This window comes from Dermacentor variabilis, unplaced genomic scaffold, assembly GCF_050947875.1.
Source record: "Dermacentor variabilis isolate Ectoservices unplaced genomic scaffold, ASM5094787v1 scaffold_14, whole genome shotgun sequence".
NCBI lineage: Eukaryota > Metazoa > Arthropoda > Arachnida > Ixodida > Ixodidae > Dermacentor > Dermacentor variabilis.
The window spans coordinates 3,871,725-3,890,072 of NW_027460302.1; the positions used below are offsets into that span (position 1 = coordinate 3,871,725).

Genomic DNA, 18,348 nt, shown 5'->3' on the forward strand with positions numbered 1-18,348 from the left:
AGCAATTGCACGTTTCAGGAAAATTCCGGTTTGCGAAAATTGAATTCCTAACCCGCGTTTGCATGATCGCGTGACGGTTGACGGTCCTTTCGTTGGCCCGTTCTTGAGGCTGACGAACGCTGGAAAGAACATAAAAGACGCCACGCCGATTCAGACCGAAAACAGCGCTCCGGGTACGGGCGTGACTTAAATAAAGGATAGCAGGACGTTAGGCACGCTGTAGCCAAGCTTTGCTTGCTGGTTTCCCCTATAGAGTAAGGGCTCCTGAATATTTTAATAATATTCTTAGCAAAGAATGGGATGTCACATAAACAGCGAGCGTAGCTTATTGCGTTTTCTACTGCAGCGAGGTGTGTATCTCTGGCGCCCGGACGGACGGTGGTGTATACGTCCGCACGGTTTGTTTATACGCGCGGTGCACGCCGACGGACGCGCCACTGGTGCCGGCCTTGCGCAAAACACGCGGCAGAGGAGCCTGGCGCGCGCCGTAGTTTGTTGTGTCGTTGATCGTGCTTCGCTGTCTTATTCACGTGTTCAGAGCAAGATAGGCAACATCATTCACACGTGTGGGGCGTCCAAAGCTTCAGGGAATGTCGAAGAAGAATAGCTGCAGGGTGGGGGGCTCAAATACCGGTGAAAACGTGCCGGCGATACGGTTCTAATCATTCCCGGCAAAGCCTCATCAGCGAGAGCAACGGTAGCAAAAATGGATCGTCGCTTCGAAGGGAAATTTCTTGTTCTCATCCTTTCCTTTCACCCGCCGTGGTTGCTCAGTGGCTATGGTGTTGGGCTCCTGAGCACGAGGTCGCGGTATCGAATCCCGGCCACGGCGGCCGCATTTCGATGGGGGCGAAATGCGAAAACACCTGTGTACTTAGATTTAGGTGCACGTTCAAGAACCCCAGGTGGTAGAAATTTCTGTAGTCCCCCACTACGGCGTGCCTCATAATCAGAAAGTGGTTTTGGCACGTAAAACGCCATAATTTAATTAATCCTTTCCTTTGCCTCGTCGGTGTTTTTTTCCACTCGATCATAGTTGGACGCGTGAGCAACGAAGTTCGTCTGCAGTGTAGCATGAGGTTTAAAGGCATTTCGCTAAAATTCAGAATGCTGTTTGCCGCTTATATTGTTTTACACTTCTTTACCGTGTTGCGCTAGCTAGGCAGCACGACTGCACGAGCGCATTGCGTTGTATGTTAAAGCTACTGAAGTTTGCAAGAACTGAAATTGTTGGTTTCATGTGGCGCGGCAAATCCTCGCACCAGCTGTCGCGCACTTCATGTTTTTACATCTATTTTATGCGTGGCTTCGCACATGTTTAACTGTTGTTAGTTGCTCCATGCATAACTCTTGTCGATTATTTTGAGCTGCGAAGTTTTCACCCTGCCTTGTTTGTAAAGGGTATAAATCACGCTGTGTCTTAGCGGAATGATACCAAGGGAGTGCTTCTTTAACAGCTTTATTGTTTTCGCCCGAGGGCATCTTAGATATTGTTTGCGTTTTTGGAAATGTGTTTAGAAAATAGGTAGTTCAGGGTGAGCATTACTAATAGCTGCTGCATATGGTATTTTTGTTTCATTCCTCGCTGAAAAGTTCGCGTCCCATTTGGGAAGTCATCACACCTCGATGCTGCCTGAGCAAACTTAACACGCCGAGTGATTTGTTTTTTTCACAACGTAGTCCCTTCTTGCATGTGAGTTTTGTACTCAACTGAATTCTTTCTTATACTTACGCTGCAGACCACTAAACCAGGCCTTGCCGCCAGCGCTCATCTGCTTTAACTGGCGCTGTTCTGCCTTTAAATATATCATGTGGCACCTGTCTCTAGTAATATAAAAAGTACTGAAAAGTTAGTCAGTCTTTAGCTTTGTACGTTTCCAAGTAGCTCCCTTGGGGAATGTAAAATTGCACAAACTGCAGCAGGAACGGTAGTTCATCAGCGTATGCAGCAGAATTGCATCGGCGGTATAGCACTAACACGCGCTTTTATTAACCCGTGTGTTTTGTGACTTCCTTGGCTAGTGTATGCGTTTCCATCAATAAATCGGCAATTACTCTTCTTGAGGCGACTTCGACTGCACTTATTCGGCGATGTCACATGTATTCATCGGCAGAAAAATCACAACGGAATATGCAGAGATTGCACCGTGCGGATTTGTTTGATATAAGTCTGCACTAACTACGGGTGCTTATTATTCAGGTACAGAAGCAGCATTGCGACAAGGGTAGAATAAAGAAAACCCATCGAGAGATCGCATCACTCAACAAAATTTATCGGCTAGTCAACATGAGCTCCACGCCATGTAAATGGGGTTCATGGTGTTTGTCTGCGGGACACACCTTGCACGTATGTGCACCATGTTGTCCCAAACACCGGTAACATCGTGTTCATACCCGCTCGCACAGAGGTCAGCATCTTCCCTACAGCTGTCACCGCAGAAGAAGCAGCCTGGCACCCGAACAAAGGAGAAATCGCAGCCGCGAACTTCAGCCATCCTTGCTGCAAAGGGTTGTCGTCTGCTACTGCTCCCGCGTGTACTGTTGGAAGCGTCCGCTAGGTGGCTTTCAGTGGCGCCTCTATAGGCGGTGCACGAGGCGTATACAGAAAAGTAACGGTAGGGAAAAGTCCCCAATGACTACTGCATGTACTTATTGCGGCGGCCGTAGTGGGAAGTACTGCGCATTCTAGTAACGTTCGGTTCCTTAGCATTTTTTCTTGGCGGAAATCATTGCACAACGTATTGTCGCGTAGGCGTGGTGTGGCGCGCATTTGAACAAAGGCGTCGTATTTCGACGTTTCGGATTTATCTTTACCACGCTTATGTGAGCTGCTATTTTGCCTACCAATGTACTCCTTATACTGAGTACGTACAGGTGTGTCCAAAAGTTCACAGGCCGCGATGCCATGGGATTACATAGAATGACGGCCTTTTGAACACCCCTGTACGGCGTTTTAACATTTATCCTTCTAAGTCCGAGTTATGGGTCAGAGGTCAGAATGTGTCGGCGGTTTTGTATTGTGCATCGGTTCGCTATTCATTCAAAGCGGTTTCCTGGTACAGTTGTGACGTGTACATATGTTTTTGGTAATTAACGAAGCGTGAACTTATTGACATTTTCAGACCGTGCTGATGTCATGCCATCCGGCGGTTCAAGCCACGGCAGCTACTGCTGTGTGTCGCGGTGCTTTAACAACGGCAGAACCCAGAAGAAGCCTATCTTGCCTTGGAATAAAAACATTGCGGAAACTCTGTCTCTTTGATACATATCACCACTTGTACCAAAACACAGAATACAAGCGCGATGGATAAAGTCGTAGTGAATTATCATTACCTCTATCTCCATCTGTTATAACTTAACCGGAAAAATTGCGTCATGACCTCAATTCACACCAAATATTGAACTCGACAAAATAGGGAATCGCTAAAACAACACGACAAATAAAATTGTTGCCATTTTGGTGACATAAAGTGGTCTGAAATGACAAGCTTCCGCTAAAGCCTAACGTCAGTTACGCGGGGTAATCCAAATTTCGCGCCAGCGAAACCGGAACAGGAAGTGCAGGCCAGTTGCTCTCACCAACCGCCAGGAGCGCTAGGGTCGATTGGGCCGCTGGAGTGTATGGGAGTGTCCACTCTTAGCTTTTTTTTATTTCTCTATGCTTCATGTCTGCCCTGATTCTGTCTTCGGTTGCTGCCATCATCTCCTCCATGCGATCAAGTTGGGTGTTCATGCCTTGGATTAGGTGAATTACATCGTTTAGGGTGGGGCTTTCCGCGTCTTTGACCGTTTCGATCGTTCTCGTTTTAGCCGGGGGGCTTCGTTGTGGTGACGAGGCACGCGAGGATGCCGCGGAGGGGGGTACTCAGCTGTTGGGTCTCGTAGTAGGGGTGCGTTGTTTTGAGCTTTGTGTTTCCTTGCGGGCGGAGTTTCTACTCTGTAGGTTTACAATAATTTCCTTAAGCTCTTTGATTGTCTCATTTTGTCTTTCAATTATAGCCCTGAGCTCTGCGTTGCCATCTCTCTCTCGGGAGGTCTGCGGTTTCCAGCTCACCTGTTTTGGGCTTCCTTGACTGTCGGCTTTTGGGAGGGTAGGGAAGGAGATGGAGCGGCTCCGGCTTCTCCAGCGTCTTTGGCTGGAGTTGGACCTTTCCCGGCTCCTGGAATGGAGTCCTTCGCTGTCTTGTTGTTGTCCGCGTTGCCATTGGCTTTCGGTGGGTTTTCTTCGCCTGTAGTTGGGTCTCTCGAAGTGGGCCTTGCAGCTTCTGGTGCCCGTGAAATGATCTTCGTTGCACAGGATGCATTTTGGGGTGCAGTCCTGTTTTTTCCTTGGCCGGGTGTTGCGTCCCGCGGCGGTTGCATAGGTTGGTCTTTTCCCTCGGGCAGACGTCGGCTGTGTGTCCGGCCCGTCGGCTGTTAAATCAGGCTTCCGTTTTGGCACGGAAGGGGTAGCGCGAGTATAGTCCTCCGAACAAACGGATTTGGCTGGGTACCTTTTGGGTTCCAGTAAAGGTTATTAGTAACGATGAGGTCTTGCCTAGCCTTCTTGCTTCTGCAATTTGGCACCCTATGTTGAGGTCCTGGATGTCTTCGAGGACTTCCTCGTGGCTTTGGTCTTCGAGCACGTTGTAGGCGATTTCCTTGATGGCTTCGTCCGGGGCCGCAGTGATGCATTGACAGGGTATATCTGGTCGATGATTCTGAGGTTTTGTAGACCGACGTATTTCTTCATTCTCTGCGCCGATGGAGAGCTCACGGTGAAAGAATTATTGGTTGGGTTGACACGCACCTGGTCTTGCTTTCGAGCTGTAGCGATGTCCGTGTCGGACCCTTGGCATACCGTTTGCAGGAGGGTGGTGGCGGTGTGGGAACGGAGATCGAGGCCTCCTCTCGGTCTGAAAACCACTTTATAATCCGTGGCCGGGAGGCGAGGAAGCGGTCTCCTTCTTCTGATTGTTGGTCGGCCAGCGGCCAATTTCTCTTTCTTGGCGGCCTTGCCATTGCCGTCGTCGGTCGTGATGGATGACGCAAGCGGCGTCGCAGTCTTCTTCTTAGGGTGGACGAAGTCGTGGGCCTTGATGGCAAAGGTCTAGAGTATTTTGTTGTTGTACTCTTCCGGGGAGATATCCTCCCCATCCACAGTACACTCCATTCGGGCTCGGCGCCGGCGGCGGCTGTCTTTGCCGGCTTCGGCAGAGAGAGGCCCTAGTCGAGTTAGGCCTAAGGTAGGGCCGGCTCGGGGGAGAAGTGTTGTCGAATTTGTCGACAACACGAAGCATAGGTATGTGTTCTGCGGGTTTCCGCAGAACTACTGCGTCAAACACTTGCCTTTGCTTTGTGTGTTTTCGACAAATTGGACTTCGCCCTGCCATCTGCTAGCCGCCTGGTTAGCTCGGATGGTAGAGCGGCTGCCCCGGAAAGGCGGTGGTCCTGGGTTCGGGTCCCGAACCAGGACGAATTTTTCTTCAACTATGAGGCTTTTCTTTCGAGGAAACCGTTTGGGTTTCCTTTGTAGCAATTGCTACGAACGGGTGGATGTCTGATTTTCCCTTTATTCACTGCTTCTCTCCACCTTGCGGGTTTCCGCAGAACTACTACGTCAAGAGTAGAAGAGAAGTGTCAACACGAACACCGCGGGCATTCGTGTTGTCCACTTCTCTACTCTGGTGTCCTGTCTGCACGCCTCACCTCTTTTTTTCATAATGAATCTTTACCAATTAGCTCAGATTTCGGTCGTTTGAAGCTACGTGTACGCCAAATTGGATATGCGCGCACTCTGCGTCAATGGCGGGGCGAAAAAAAAACTTTTTTTCTGCTTCGAATGGTAGCGGCAAACGGTGCCACCGTTTTATGGAATTATGTCGCAGTAAAACGTATTCAGGTTTAATTCATTGAGATACGCGGGCATCGCGTCTATAGATAATAGCTAATAATACCCGCGGCCGTACGCCTTATATAAACAACATTTTATTGCGAGCGATCGTGTTTAGCCGGATAAGGCTGGCTGCCCGAGGGACGTAGCAGGCTCTAGAAGGTCATGTCCACTGTGGCTGGGATGAAAGTTATCGCAGTTTTGCTTGAATTTCGTTTCTGATCGTGTACAGCCCAGGACATGGAGTATTCAAAATGCTATTCCAAATATTCTTTTTGAAAAGTGACTTTTGAACAGGTGGGCCAAATATTATAGTCCTAAAATATAATTCGTCCTAAAATATGCGTCCTAAAATATATTTGGGATGACCGCCATAGGTATACAAGTAAATGGAACGAGAGCGAAGAAACGAAAACACTGCAGAAGGCGCCCGTACATCGCCAGAACAGCAGCAGACGACAGGCGCGAGTCCGTGCCCGGACGTCATGCGAGTGGCGCTTGCAGCGCCCCTCTAGTTCGTTCTCGGCGCTAATAGGGGGAAGGGGCTTTGGCGAAAGGTGACGCCGGAGCGGTTACGTGCAAAAACGATCTGCTTAGTGGAAAAGAGGACGCTTTGAGTCGAGTCGAGGCTATAGTAGCGGCACGTTCGATCTTCTAAACGGGAGTGTTCCGACGTTGCTTGTCCCGCAACCGGGATGGTAACACTGTTTTCGTCGGTAATGTGCATTGCACAGAGACATGAAAGAACTTCAGCCTTTTCGTGATTTTGCACTTGAATATGCTCCTTTAATCATAGTCTACAGAAAGTCCTACAATGCGCTTCGCATTTAGAAAATTCACTGACGATCACGCTACTCCCTAATGCATAACTGGAGCTCAGCTCTATACGTATTTTCATCTCACGATATAGAGGTGCCTGGCGCGGACAATCTCTCTCATGCGGCAAGTTGCAAACGGAGCAAAGTGTGGCGCGACTACCTCGCTAACAGGGCGATCGCGAGAGGCAGCGCGTGGGTGATGCGTGGGCGTGATTCACCGCAGCCTCCGCACACAGACCTCCGCTCATGCAGTGCTTTGTTTCCATATATGGTATCGGTAGCATCATCGGTGAACAGACGACGCATGCTACTTTGGCGCCATCTCATAGCCATCGTCGCCGCAGAGGCCGTCTTGCTACTACGCTTTTCTTCTTTCTTTCGCCATACCTTCCTTCTCCGCTTTCCTCCACGCGCTCTGTTCACTACCACCGTGTTTCCGTCCCCGCTGTGCTCCGTGTTCGCTTTTTGACCCTTGACAGTGCTCGTTCGCTCGGTTACGCCAAAGACGCCGAGAGACGCCGACGTTCGCCAGAGGAACAGGCGCCTACGAGCTGCGCTCTAAAAAAATTACGAACCCTTCCTGTACCCGAAAATGGGGGTAAGCGAAGCTTGTCCTGCGAGCACCTGACCTTCGTCAGGGTTAAGTAACCCACAGGTAACGATGCCGGATTGCTTCGGCCTCCCGCTCCCTCGCATTGGGATCTCGTTGCTGTCGGATTGCCGGGGCTCAGGTGGCTCTAAAGACGCGTTTATAGTGCGACGTTATCGGCACGCAGGCGAGCGTCGTTAGACGCCAGGAGCGTCAGAGCGCGTTGGCCGCGTCCGGTGATGTTGGCGGCGCCAGTTGATCAAACCATCGGTCAAAATATAGACGTTGCAGTGTTCTCGCCAACGTGACGTCACATGTGCGCGCGTTCTGGCTACGTCGGACTATATTCAAATTGGCGCGCCGACGGCGAGCCCCTTCACGGGCGAGTTCTCGCCGCCGCTCGTCGAGCACGGCCAGTTCCTTGGGGGAACGCACAGCGCGTGGCCATCCAATGCGTTTTCCGAGAATGAACTGAATGGAAACGAAGCCGGCGGGCATCGCATCGCGCGCGAATCCCGTTCCCTCCTCGGCGGACACGAAACCGCTCTGATTGGTTGCGGAATCCTTGCTAATAATGACTCACGCACCGGCGCCGGCGCAGCTGTCAACTCATCAAACGGCCCTGTCCCGCACCTGCTTTGCTCTGGGAGCCGCTTGGTTTCTGTGCGAGCAAACCGCTTGCGAGCATACCGAAACTTGCGAGCTAATACAAGCAAAGCTTGTATTATCCGGTTCAGGAGTTGGCTTGGCGCTTCCGAGCGGGGCAGCACATCATGCTGCACCTGACGGGCTGCAGACCCGCTGGGACACCGTCGATGCAGTACAGCCTCCAGAGGCGTGGAGTGCGTTCGGCTGCTACAATGGCGAGGTGGAGTCGACGCACCATCAACTCTACACAATTTCTTTTTTTATGGCAATGCTCTATCACCTCAGTGGCGGAGCCACGCAGGGCAGCGTTCTGCCGCCCGCTGCTGTCACGAGCGTTGTGTGCACGAACATTCGTGCGGAGCTGCCGCGCACTTGTCCGAGTGGTGGTGAACGTCAAGCTGACGTTATATTTCATTGGGCGCCGACGGCTTCCCGTTGGTCTCCTGAACCACGGCCGCTGGATAAAAAAAAAAGTACGGCGTGCCGCGTGCATCGCAAACGCTGTCATCTGCCACGGCGCCGCCAGTCGGTGACTGTTGTTTGGGATCGGCATAGAAAATGCATCAGGAACGCGCTTGGAACACTCTCGCCCGTTGAAGGCCACGTGTCCCATCCCTCACCGCTAGCGCCGTTCGGCCCAGCCAATCGGCCGAGACTGCAACTATGGCTTTGGCATTCGCTCCCATTGCAGCTCGCCTGACGTGGCAGCTGCAGGCTGCACATTTTTAAGGCAAAATCTTTAAGGGACCGCGAAAGGATTTCGATGATCTTGTACTAACGTGCTGAGTTGTTAGGATATATGCTCTTTTGTTCATTATTTGACACATCTAAGTGCTCCGCGTAAAGCGTGCGATTTATTATAAGGTTTTAAATATGTACATTGGTACCGATCGCAGCACGCCATTAGGATGAGTTTTCATCCGCCCCTGACCAGGTGACGCCAGGTGACGATCTGACGGCAGTAGGGCGAGCTATCCGATTGGCTGCCCAGGGCGCGTCATCCATAAGTTTTTTCAAGCGAAGCTTATATTGGCTCACAAGTTTCGGTGGCGTTGTGGTCACGCAAAAAAGCCAGTTGATCTCAGAACAGGGCAGCTGCGGGAAAGCGCGGTTTGATGAGTTGACATCTGCGCCGGCGCCGGAGCGTGAATCATTAGCAAGGATTCTAGCTGCATAGGTGCACGCTCACGCCAAAGGCGCAACTCATGAGAGCCGTTTCGATTTGGCCGGGGAGGGAAAGGGGAGGAAAGGGTTTCTCACGCACTGCGCCAGCTCCGTTTCCATTAATTCATTATCAGATAACGGATGGGACAGCCACGCGTTGTGCGTTTCCCCGAGGAACTGGCAGCCTTCGACGAGTGGTGGTTAGAACACGCCCGTCAAAGGGCTCGCCGTCGGCGCGCCGATCCAGTCGTTAGAGCCGCCTGAGCCCAGACAATCTCACAGCAACGAGAAGAAGATTCTGAGCTGAGGGAGCGGGAGGCCGAGGAAATCCGACACCGTTACCTGTGGGTTACTTAAGCGTGAGGAAGGTCAGGTGCACGCAGGACAAGCTTCGCTCACCATGATTTTGCTGTAGGGGAAGGGTTGGTAACTTTTTTTCCAACCTTATGGTGAACAAATGTTGTTCGTAATAGATGGAATGTTAATTGGTTTCTATAAAACGAAAGTAACTGAAAGAGAATGCGCAGGGACAATTTATCACTACACTCAAGAGTGCTGGCACACAGCAAGTCTCGTCTGCTTTTGTTAAGGTCGAGATACATGGAGCGTTTTTCTCGACGAATTTCGTGCAACAGAAAACGCCGCGGCGGCGTGACGCCCAACTCGGCCAACTTCTGCTGGCTGGGGATACATTCGTAGAGTACTAGAGTGGGTCCAACGAGGGCTCCGCGCGGAGGCATTTTTTTACCGAAAGTCCAGATGGCGCTACCGTCGCCTTCTTCTGGACGCCACGCCCCCGCGCGTGGCGGAGGCCGCGGAGGCACCGGTCGGCAGCGTTAAAGCGTTCCGAACAGAAGAAGCATGTGCGCGGTCGAGCGCAACGTTGCGGTTGCGTTCAAGGATGACCGTGCCTGGATTAGCCGGAGCAACGCAGTCAGATGGATCGCGTTTGCAGTTTGCTTTCCTTTTTCAACCTTATGTGCGCACTTCATTATGTCCAGAGATGAAATGCAGAGCTCACATTCCAAAGAAGTGGGGGTCATTTGCAGCAGTGGACTAAGGTACAGAAATAAATAAACTGGGCGGCGTAATTAGGGGTGCATAAAAATGGGTGGATCTTTGTTTTGTGCCTTTCTCAAGACCATATATTGAATGTTAATTTTTTCCCGATGCCCTAATAACGGCAGCAATTCGACCCTTAGGGAGAATGTGGGTCACATCATTCGTTACGTACAACACTTTTTAACGCGATAGCGTTAAGGAGCTCGTGTCGCAGAAAAGCCGGTGTCGTCGGCGGCGGCGTCCGCGGCGTTGGCCGTGAGCGATAAATCACGGCAGGCACTTCATAAATAAAAAGCAACTTCCAAGATAGGCTGGGTGGGAATCGAACCAGGGTCTCCGGAGTGTGAGACGGAGACGTTACCACTGAGCCACGAGTTTTTTTTTTCTTTGTTGCCTGACTTTGACAAAGAAAGAACAGCAATAGCAATACACAAACCAAAACATAAAAGATACAATGAACACGTCGTATTGACATAAACAGCCTGGTAGGGGGCTGGCTTCGCCACATTAAAATTCATTTAGAGCCATCAATGGCTCCACCCTTGACAGCCACTCGGGGGTATCGCCGCCGGCCTTCAAAATTTCAACAAACCGATGCACAGTTTCACGGAAATAAATTCGCGTAGGTCGTGCGTCGGGATCGCAGTAGTATCCTGCCATTCGAGAGCGCCAAATACTGTGGAGGCCAATTAACATTATTAAATCAAACGGAAAACCATCCTCGTTAGTAATGGGTAGATACCGTATTCCATGAGGGTCGAGGGGAAATTGTTTCTTTAACGTTCTTTGTAGTACGTCCCAAAAAAATACCCCTCCCAAACAATGTAGAAAAACGTGATCTATCGTTTCTGGTTGTTTGCAGATAAGGCAGTGAGATCCCCATGGAAGAAATAAGCCCTTTTCCTGTAAAAACATTTTTACTGGCAACGTTCCAGTGTGTAATTTAAAAAAAAAGGTTTTAACCCCTGGCGCAACTTGCATTCTTTTTACTCTCTTTAACACGTCCCTACCAGGGCCTCCACTGTACAAGGCTCTGTACATTGGCTCCGGCAGAACGACATCACACAAATCCTTGTACAATTTTTTCTTTTTCACAGTAGATAAATATTCATTTGAAAACCTCGTTGCAAGGAATCGTACACTTGCGACAACTTCTCTAAAATATCCAAAAATGCCTCCCGTGAGTGTTTCGGTTGAAACAACAAAGTCTGGCAACGCGCGCCCGAGCCTTACTTGGCATGCGGTGCGCAAAAAAGGATCGCTGACGTCACGAAGGAAAAGAAACCTGTTAACAATCTGCCGCAAAAAAAAGGTGTCCCAGGCCCAATCCACCATTCTGTTCGATGCTTCAAAGCGGTACAAAAGCGCCTCTAGTGAACGCGGTGTTGCCTTAGAAATGAGCTGTTTCTAAGGCTCAGGCGTGCGTCGCATGCTCAGGCGCACATTTCGTTGTCGCGCCGAACGCTGCGTTGCTCGACGCTCACCGCGTCCGATGCGGGGCGCGTAGTCGCTGCGCCGTAGCTCATTGTCTTACACCCCTTGGCGGGTCGACGGGAACGCTGTCGCGTTCCACTCTTGAAGGCGAAGCTTAAGCGTCCTCCAGTTTTTTTAGGTTAATTGTGTGTTTTGAAAATATTTACGGAATAGCCGTTTTCTTCCCTATTTTTGTGCGTCATACGCCTGACATGTAGTTGGTTTTCCTGATCCCCTGGGTGAATAAAGCAAAAACGCGTTTTTATTTGCTTGGATTAGGAAGCATGTCACCGGTTGTCTAAGTCTTCGAGATCGCTCAGGTTTCTATTGTCATGTGCCTCCGTTCTGAATGACGGTTCAACTGAGAGCGGGAGCGTTCTCTTTGATGACTGGCCTTCATCTGTTGCATATGAGGGCGTTCACTTTCGCGTGGCATGCTCGTAGAGATACTCCGGAAAATACGTCAAAAGATTGTGGGTACCGCATCAGACCGAAGCGAATGCTTTCCACGCTGTGTAGATATTTCCTGGCCTTCGATGATATGCACATAACGCTTTAGTATGTACTTTGCATCAGAGTGCAGCTCACAAATGAAGTCAGTTACTTCAAAAGGGCCAATCGATGTGGTGAAGATTGAGCTCCCGCACGCGTCGCCTTTCTTCATCTTTAGGGACTCCGAAGAGCGAGAGCTTGGCCTGACCTTTCAATCTACTGTATATGGTTTTGCAACCCACTACAAAACAGTAGTTTCGCCGAGGTGTGCTCATCCTCTTATTCTTCGAACACTCTGCCAAGTCGCGGAGTTAGGAGGGCCGTCTGCGCGCGTAAACACCGTGCAGACGGCATCGTTTGATGGAAGCGAGGAGCCCCAATTCATGGAAAAGCAGTAATTTTATTGTATTCTTTCTTTTCGCACATATTAGGAACAAAAATTGACGAAACTAACACAAGCACGATGGTGTGTCGAGCAGACGACAGCTCGGCGCTGCCGTAACCACGGTCGGTTGGCATGGTTACGGCGGGCCGCCAAGGCACCGGATTGGCCGGTACATCAAAAGAAGGAGGGGCTTCAAGAAGGCAACTGCAGTGCCGCCGCAAATTTCAACGTTTTTTGCTTCCCTCTCGCCGCTTGCCGGGGTCTCCGTTGGATCCACTCCCCCACTCCAGTACACTCTTGCATGGGGCTCTATTCCGGACATTCCGCCATTTCCTTCAAGGCGTGACGTGGTCGCGACGCATACAAAATGCCATTGATGACCCCGCTTTACTATCGTAACGTGACGAAAACCTGACCTTTTGCCTAAGAAACTGAAATGAAGGCACCGAACCTAACGTTCTTAGTAAAGCAATACAGTACCCCTGAGTAAAAAATAAAGCAACTAGCTGAAAGCCTACGATTACTCAATCGAAAACGCTTCTGACTTCCGTCGTCTGCTGCGTAGAAGCCGTCGTCTGCTTCATTAGCTAGGACACGTGTACCCGGGAAACGGAATAAGTCATCGAGCGTTGGCACCAACGAGCTTGTTCTCTACCTTGAGACAATATACGCTACCTACCAGTGGTGATGAGCGCACGTTCTAGGCCACGTTATCCCTATCTCGCGAAACGCAAGTGACTCAGCCCGACCCGGCTGGCTGAGAAACGGCCGAATATCGCCGATAGCGTTGCGCGCGCCAGAGGTATGCGCTTGCGCCACGCAAGCGCCTGCACCGCCATCCCTGGTTCAGTTCGCTGGAAACTTCAAGGCGCCGCCTTGCGTACATTCCTTCTTATAAATTAAAAAGACACCGTTGTCATAATTTGTGATAGTGCGAAAAAGCATTAATCTTAAATACAATACACCGCTGCAGTGAAAAGTGGACAACATAGCAAAAAGCTTGCTATGTTGAACCACTATTATTACAAATAAACGCGTTCTTTTAAAGAATGATGGCCCGAAACACAAATGCCAACACCACCTGAGAGCGATGCAAATACGCCTTATGGACAGATTTTCATGGCGCCAAACGACGGGGGAAATGTGGTGATACGCATACCTCTCGGCCGCCATTGCATATGATTGCTCATTAGCATAATTCGCGCGGCTCGTTGCATCACAAATTATGGCGAAAAATCTCTGCAATGGCGGCCCAGCGCAACATCAGGCAACGTCACGCGATGTCAAATTGACGTTTACGAAACGGCGCTTCCTGTGACGCTTTCCATGGCATATTCCTTCAGCCAGTCAGCAAGCTGAATAGGGGCCTATGTTGGATAGCCAACACATATTCGCGAAATTGCAGGTGCATTGCGATGGCTTCTGCACGTTACCGCTCACTTTATTTTTGAAGCGCTAACGTCGCAATATAGCTGTCAAGGCACGTGAGCTCTCGACAGCAAGAGAGTCAATATGGCGAATAATGGCGGCCGTGCAGCTGCCATGCCTGTCATGAATTCAGCCCATGGAGCGAAAAAGCGGCGATGCCGCCTAAGTGCGGCCAGACAAGACAAAACTGTTTTAGTCAACATGAAATGCACAAATAAAGTTTATAGGTATTCGCTCTTTCTTTACAACAACAAAACACAAAAGAAAAGCTTAAAGATTTGTCTAAAACTCCTTCAGTTGCTTTCAATAATGCATCAGTATATATTGTATTGAGGACCTTAACAGAGAGAGAGTAAGAGTGGGGTTGAAGATGCAGAAAATGCAGAAGAAGAAGTTAATGATAAATAGTCGGCCAAAGGAACAAGAGTTCATGATCGCCAGTCGGCCTCTAGAGTCTGTGACGGAGTACGTTTCCCTAGGTCAATTATTCACAGGGAACCCTGATCATGAGAAGGAAATTCACAGTAGAATAAAAATGGGTTGGATCGCATACGGCAGACATTGTTGGCTGCTGACCTGAAGCTTACCATTATCGTTGAAAAGGAAGGCGTATAATCAATGCATTTTACCAGTGCTCACATATGGGGCAGAGACTTGAAAACTGACATAGAAGCTTGAGAATAAGTTAAGGAGCGCACTAAGAGCAATATAATGAAGATTGCTAGGTATAACGTCAAGAGACAGGAAGAGAGCGGTTTGGATCAGAGAGCAAACGGGTTTAGAGGATATTCTAATTGACATCCAGAGGAAAAAAATGGAGCTGGACAGGTCACGTAATGCGCCGGTTAGATAACCGTTGGACCATTAGGGTTACAGAATGGGTAACAAGAGAAGGCAAACGCAATCGAGGACGGCAGAAGACTAGGTGGAGCGATGAAATTAGGAAATTCGCGGGCAATAGTTGGAATCGGTTGGCGCAGGACAGGGTAATTGGAGATCGCATGGAGAGGCCTTCGTCCTGCAGTGGACATAAACCAGGTTGCTGCTCGCGATGACATTTTGTGCCTGTTTAGCGGAGAGATTGCGCTGGAAATAGGTGGCATGGCCACCCTGTGCGCAATCGGAAAATATTGACGTACAGACGTGCCTCCGTCTTTATAATCTTGATAATCGACCCTTCCACTGTCCCACAACATGGGACGCTTCTGCACTGCGCAGATAAGCTCGTCATTAAATTCCACGCGAGCTGCCTTGCAAGTCGCGGCCACGTCGCTAACGCAGAGTGCCAATTCCGCGAACAGAGAAGCGCGTGAGACGCATGTGCCGGCGAGGAAGACGGAAGTGACGGAGGCCAGTGAGCCACGATTGGCTGCCCCTGCTGGCCGCTTCCGGTAGCGTCCGGCGAGGCGCGTCAAATACCCGGCGGGCCCTGATCGGCGGCGTCGGGAGTTTGTCTGGGTGTCGATTGCACGCCATGAGGCAGAAATCGCAGACTTGTCGCCGTAAAAGGGCTCCACGTATACCGGCCTCTACAGCGTGTTCGGTGTTGGCCTCGACCTTCCTTTTCGCGAGCACCATGTTTTGCAGTTGTAACGTTGTGGGCTGCAAACGGTGCGACTGGTAATATGTCAAGCTGCGACATCGTGTCACTTTGTAGGCAGCACACGAGCGGAGTGGCTGAAGCGTATCGGACTGTCGGCATCCTATCGGCGCCAGGATTTGTGCCTTTGATGCCGTCACTTTACTCCGGAGGATTACCAGCACAATAGTCAAGGTCGATTCAAATAGGTCGCGAAGCTTCGGGCAAAAAACGGTTCATTACAGATTGTCACCGACATCAGGCTGGGGGGTTATGTGAGGGGCGATTGAAGCGCGACTATGTTTGGAGGGAACAAACATTGGGAAAGAAAAACGCGTTTTTTAATTCAAGCGAGACACAGTTAGATTCATTCAACGAAAAGAAAATTTCTAGTCAATTTTATATATTCGTGAAGAGTTAAGAAAATACAACTTTATTTTATGTTATTATTATTAATAAATGCATTTCTTTGCAGCGCCCATCGCTACAGGGGGCGTTGACGCCACTATCACTCTTAATGCAATGTACTTCTTGAAATGGGCAGAAAGGCGCACTCGTAAAGTCCACCTGATGAAATACGCCCCCCTCACAGTTTGTGCTTTCTTGCTTGTCGAAGTTTGTCTGAATCTGGTGAAGCGGGTAGCTTCACCGCTTCTTAATCTATTCAGTCAAAAGTAGTGAGTAACGACCACCAGATAATTGTGTATTTGTTCCCGTGCGACTGCGCTGGGCGACGGGCTTGGCATCCGACAATAGGATCAGCACTCTACACCTAAAGTTTTCGTCGGCCTTCAAAGAAAGTATGTTCCCTGCGGGGATGCGATTTCGACAAACGTACGGCTTACCTTTTCCTGCATCGCTTTGCACGCTGAAAGCTCGAAACGCCCATCAAGTAGAATGGCGGGGCATTTGAATATATAGCTCCAAAGGCAGGACAACAAATCAAATTTCGCGCCTTCGAAAACAAAATGACGTCACTTCTGATTTTAACGGACATGGCGTCACATCATATTTTCTTCCGCCGGAAGTGTTCCCACCACATACAGATGGCGCTAAGCCCCATGAACCGCCGATGGACCGCCATGTTTTGAACGCATGGGCTCCTATGGAAGCTTCGCTACCAGGTATATTTACCTTGCAATAGTGCTTCGCGTGTCCTGTATTCGGGTAATCTTATGGGCAAGTGGACTGTGCCTGGACGTTTTGCGCAAACGCGAGCGGTATGCACGCTGCAGCCACACACAGAATTAGTATAGCAGTAACGAAGTGTATTCTACTTTGCTGCTGATGTAAATTTCTGGCAGGGGCCTAATCGTGAACACGTTGTTAAAGCGAAGATGCCTATGGCTAGGATGTGGAGAAAAAGTGTTCTAGGTGTTGACGCAAACAATGCGACGGAGCGATCAGTCGTTCAACTGTTTCCGCGTGATATCATTAGTCGCGGCGGTGGCTCTGAATGTATTTTTTCTCCGTGCTGGCAAGAGGGAAATGCAAGGACTGTCCGCTGTTGTTCTCCCATCCAGCGGCCGTGCCTGAACCACCAAACGTGCGACGCACACAACGCCGCTGGCGACGCTCTTCAGCAGCACGCCAGCGTTGCGAGAGTTGTGCGGGCGCTCCTTTTTCGATGCAGAGAAATTTGCCTCGCGTACGGCGTCGCGCAAAGCTGTCGTGTGTCATCAGGGAACCCCCAGCGGAGCAGTAACTCTGAATCTTGCTCTGAATGCTTCACCTTTCGGATGAAACTGTCGAACGCTTGTCCACATCTAGTAGGCTGCCGAATCGAACACGGCCTAAATTCAGTGGCCGAAAGAGATGCAGTAAGAAAGGAGATTGGTTATAGAGGAGGTTGTCTGACTATATCACACGTATAGAACAAAAACGCGCCGTATACTACAAGATCATATTGGGAAGTATGTTTTTACGCTTATATATGGTTCTGAAGATAGTGCAAAGGCCTGTAGCGTTGGCTGCGCTTCCACGTTATTGTGAGACAAAGCATTACGATGTTTACAAATACAAACCTGAAAAGTTTATGGTAGCCCGCTGATAAGGAAAACAATGACGGGCAGCCGTAGTGTGACAGAACAGACGCTAGGAGATTTTCAACACTTTTTCTCTTCAGGTAATCACAATCTTACAGATCAATGTTGGCGTAAGCTATAGGAAAATTTGCACATATATTTGCTTTGGAGGCTTGTGGCTCATCACCTATAATTAAAAAGGTAAAATTACCTTTCTTGATAACAGTCTCTCTTTTCTTTTCTTGCATAGCGGGACAAGCAATCGCAAGTTTCTCGGGCTACAGGCTGCAACGGCGTCTGCAAACAATCTACAGAGTTGCGCGGTGACATAGAAAGCCGCTTTACCTGGCATCCAGTTGTCGCACTCTATGCTTCTGTCACCGTCGCGAGGGCCTTCGGTGAAAGTCCACCACCCTCGTGTCTCCTCGTACGTGCAATTGGCCGGCGTGTCGCCGGCAACTAGGCCTAGGCCGCACAGGAGAAGCGCGAAGCAGACGGAGGACCACATTTCTCTCGCACGCTGCGGGGCCACTGAACGCCCGCCGCTACGTGTACGGGCCGTCTGCTGTGGCCCCCAGAGCGTTTGTTCCTGTTTATCTATCGCCATGTTTATCTCGGCGCCGCCGCGGCAGACGGGGGACAAGGGGTGCAGCCAGCTCGAACGCGGCCAGGCTGATACGAGGCATTGGATTACAAGTTCACGTGCGTACGATACCGGAGGCCTTCCGAAGTATAAAAGCACACCGAATGATAATTTTCAAAGCCCCGTGTGCCATTCCTGCTGAGAGGGCAGTATGCAATGGAGTATGTTCAG

General features: G+C 50.1%; 1 protein-coding gene across 1 annotated transcript in view; it reads right to left on the reverse strand.

Annotated features, from left to right (window-relative positions):
• The window catches only part of LOC142567667 (dipeptidyl peptidase 1-like), a 130,692-nt gene extending 112,585 nt beyond the window's left edge, over positions 1-18,107 (reverse strand). Inside the window, exon 1 of the mRNA XM_075677847.1 lies at positions 17,880-18,107. Within this exon, the coding sequence (XP_075533962.1) occupies positions 17,880-18,042 (163 nt within the window). The 5' untranslated portion in view covers positions 18,043-18,107. The remainder of the gene's footprint in view (positions 1-17,879) is intronic.
• Positions 18,108-18,348: the final 241 nt, after the last annotated feature.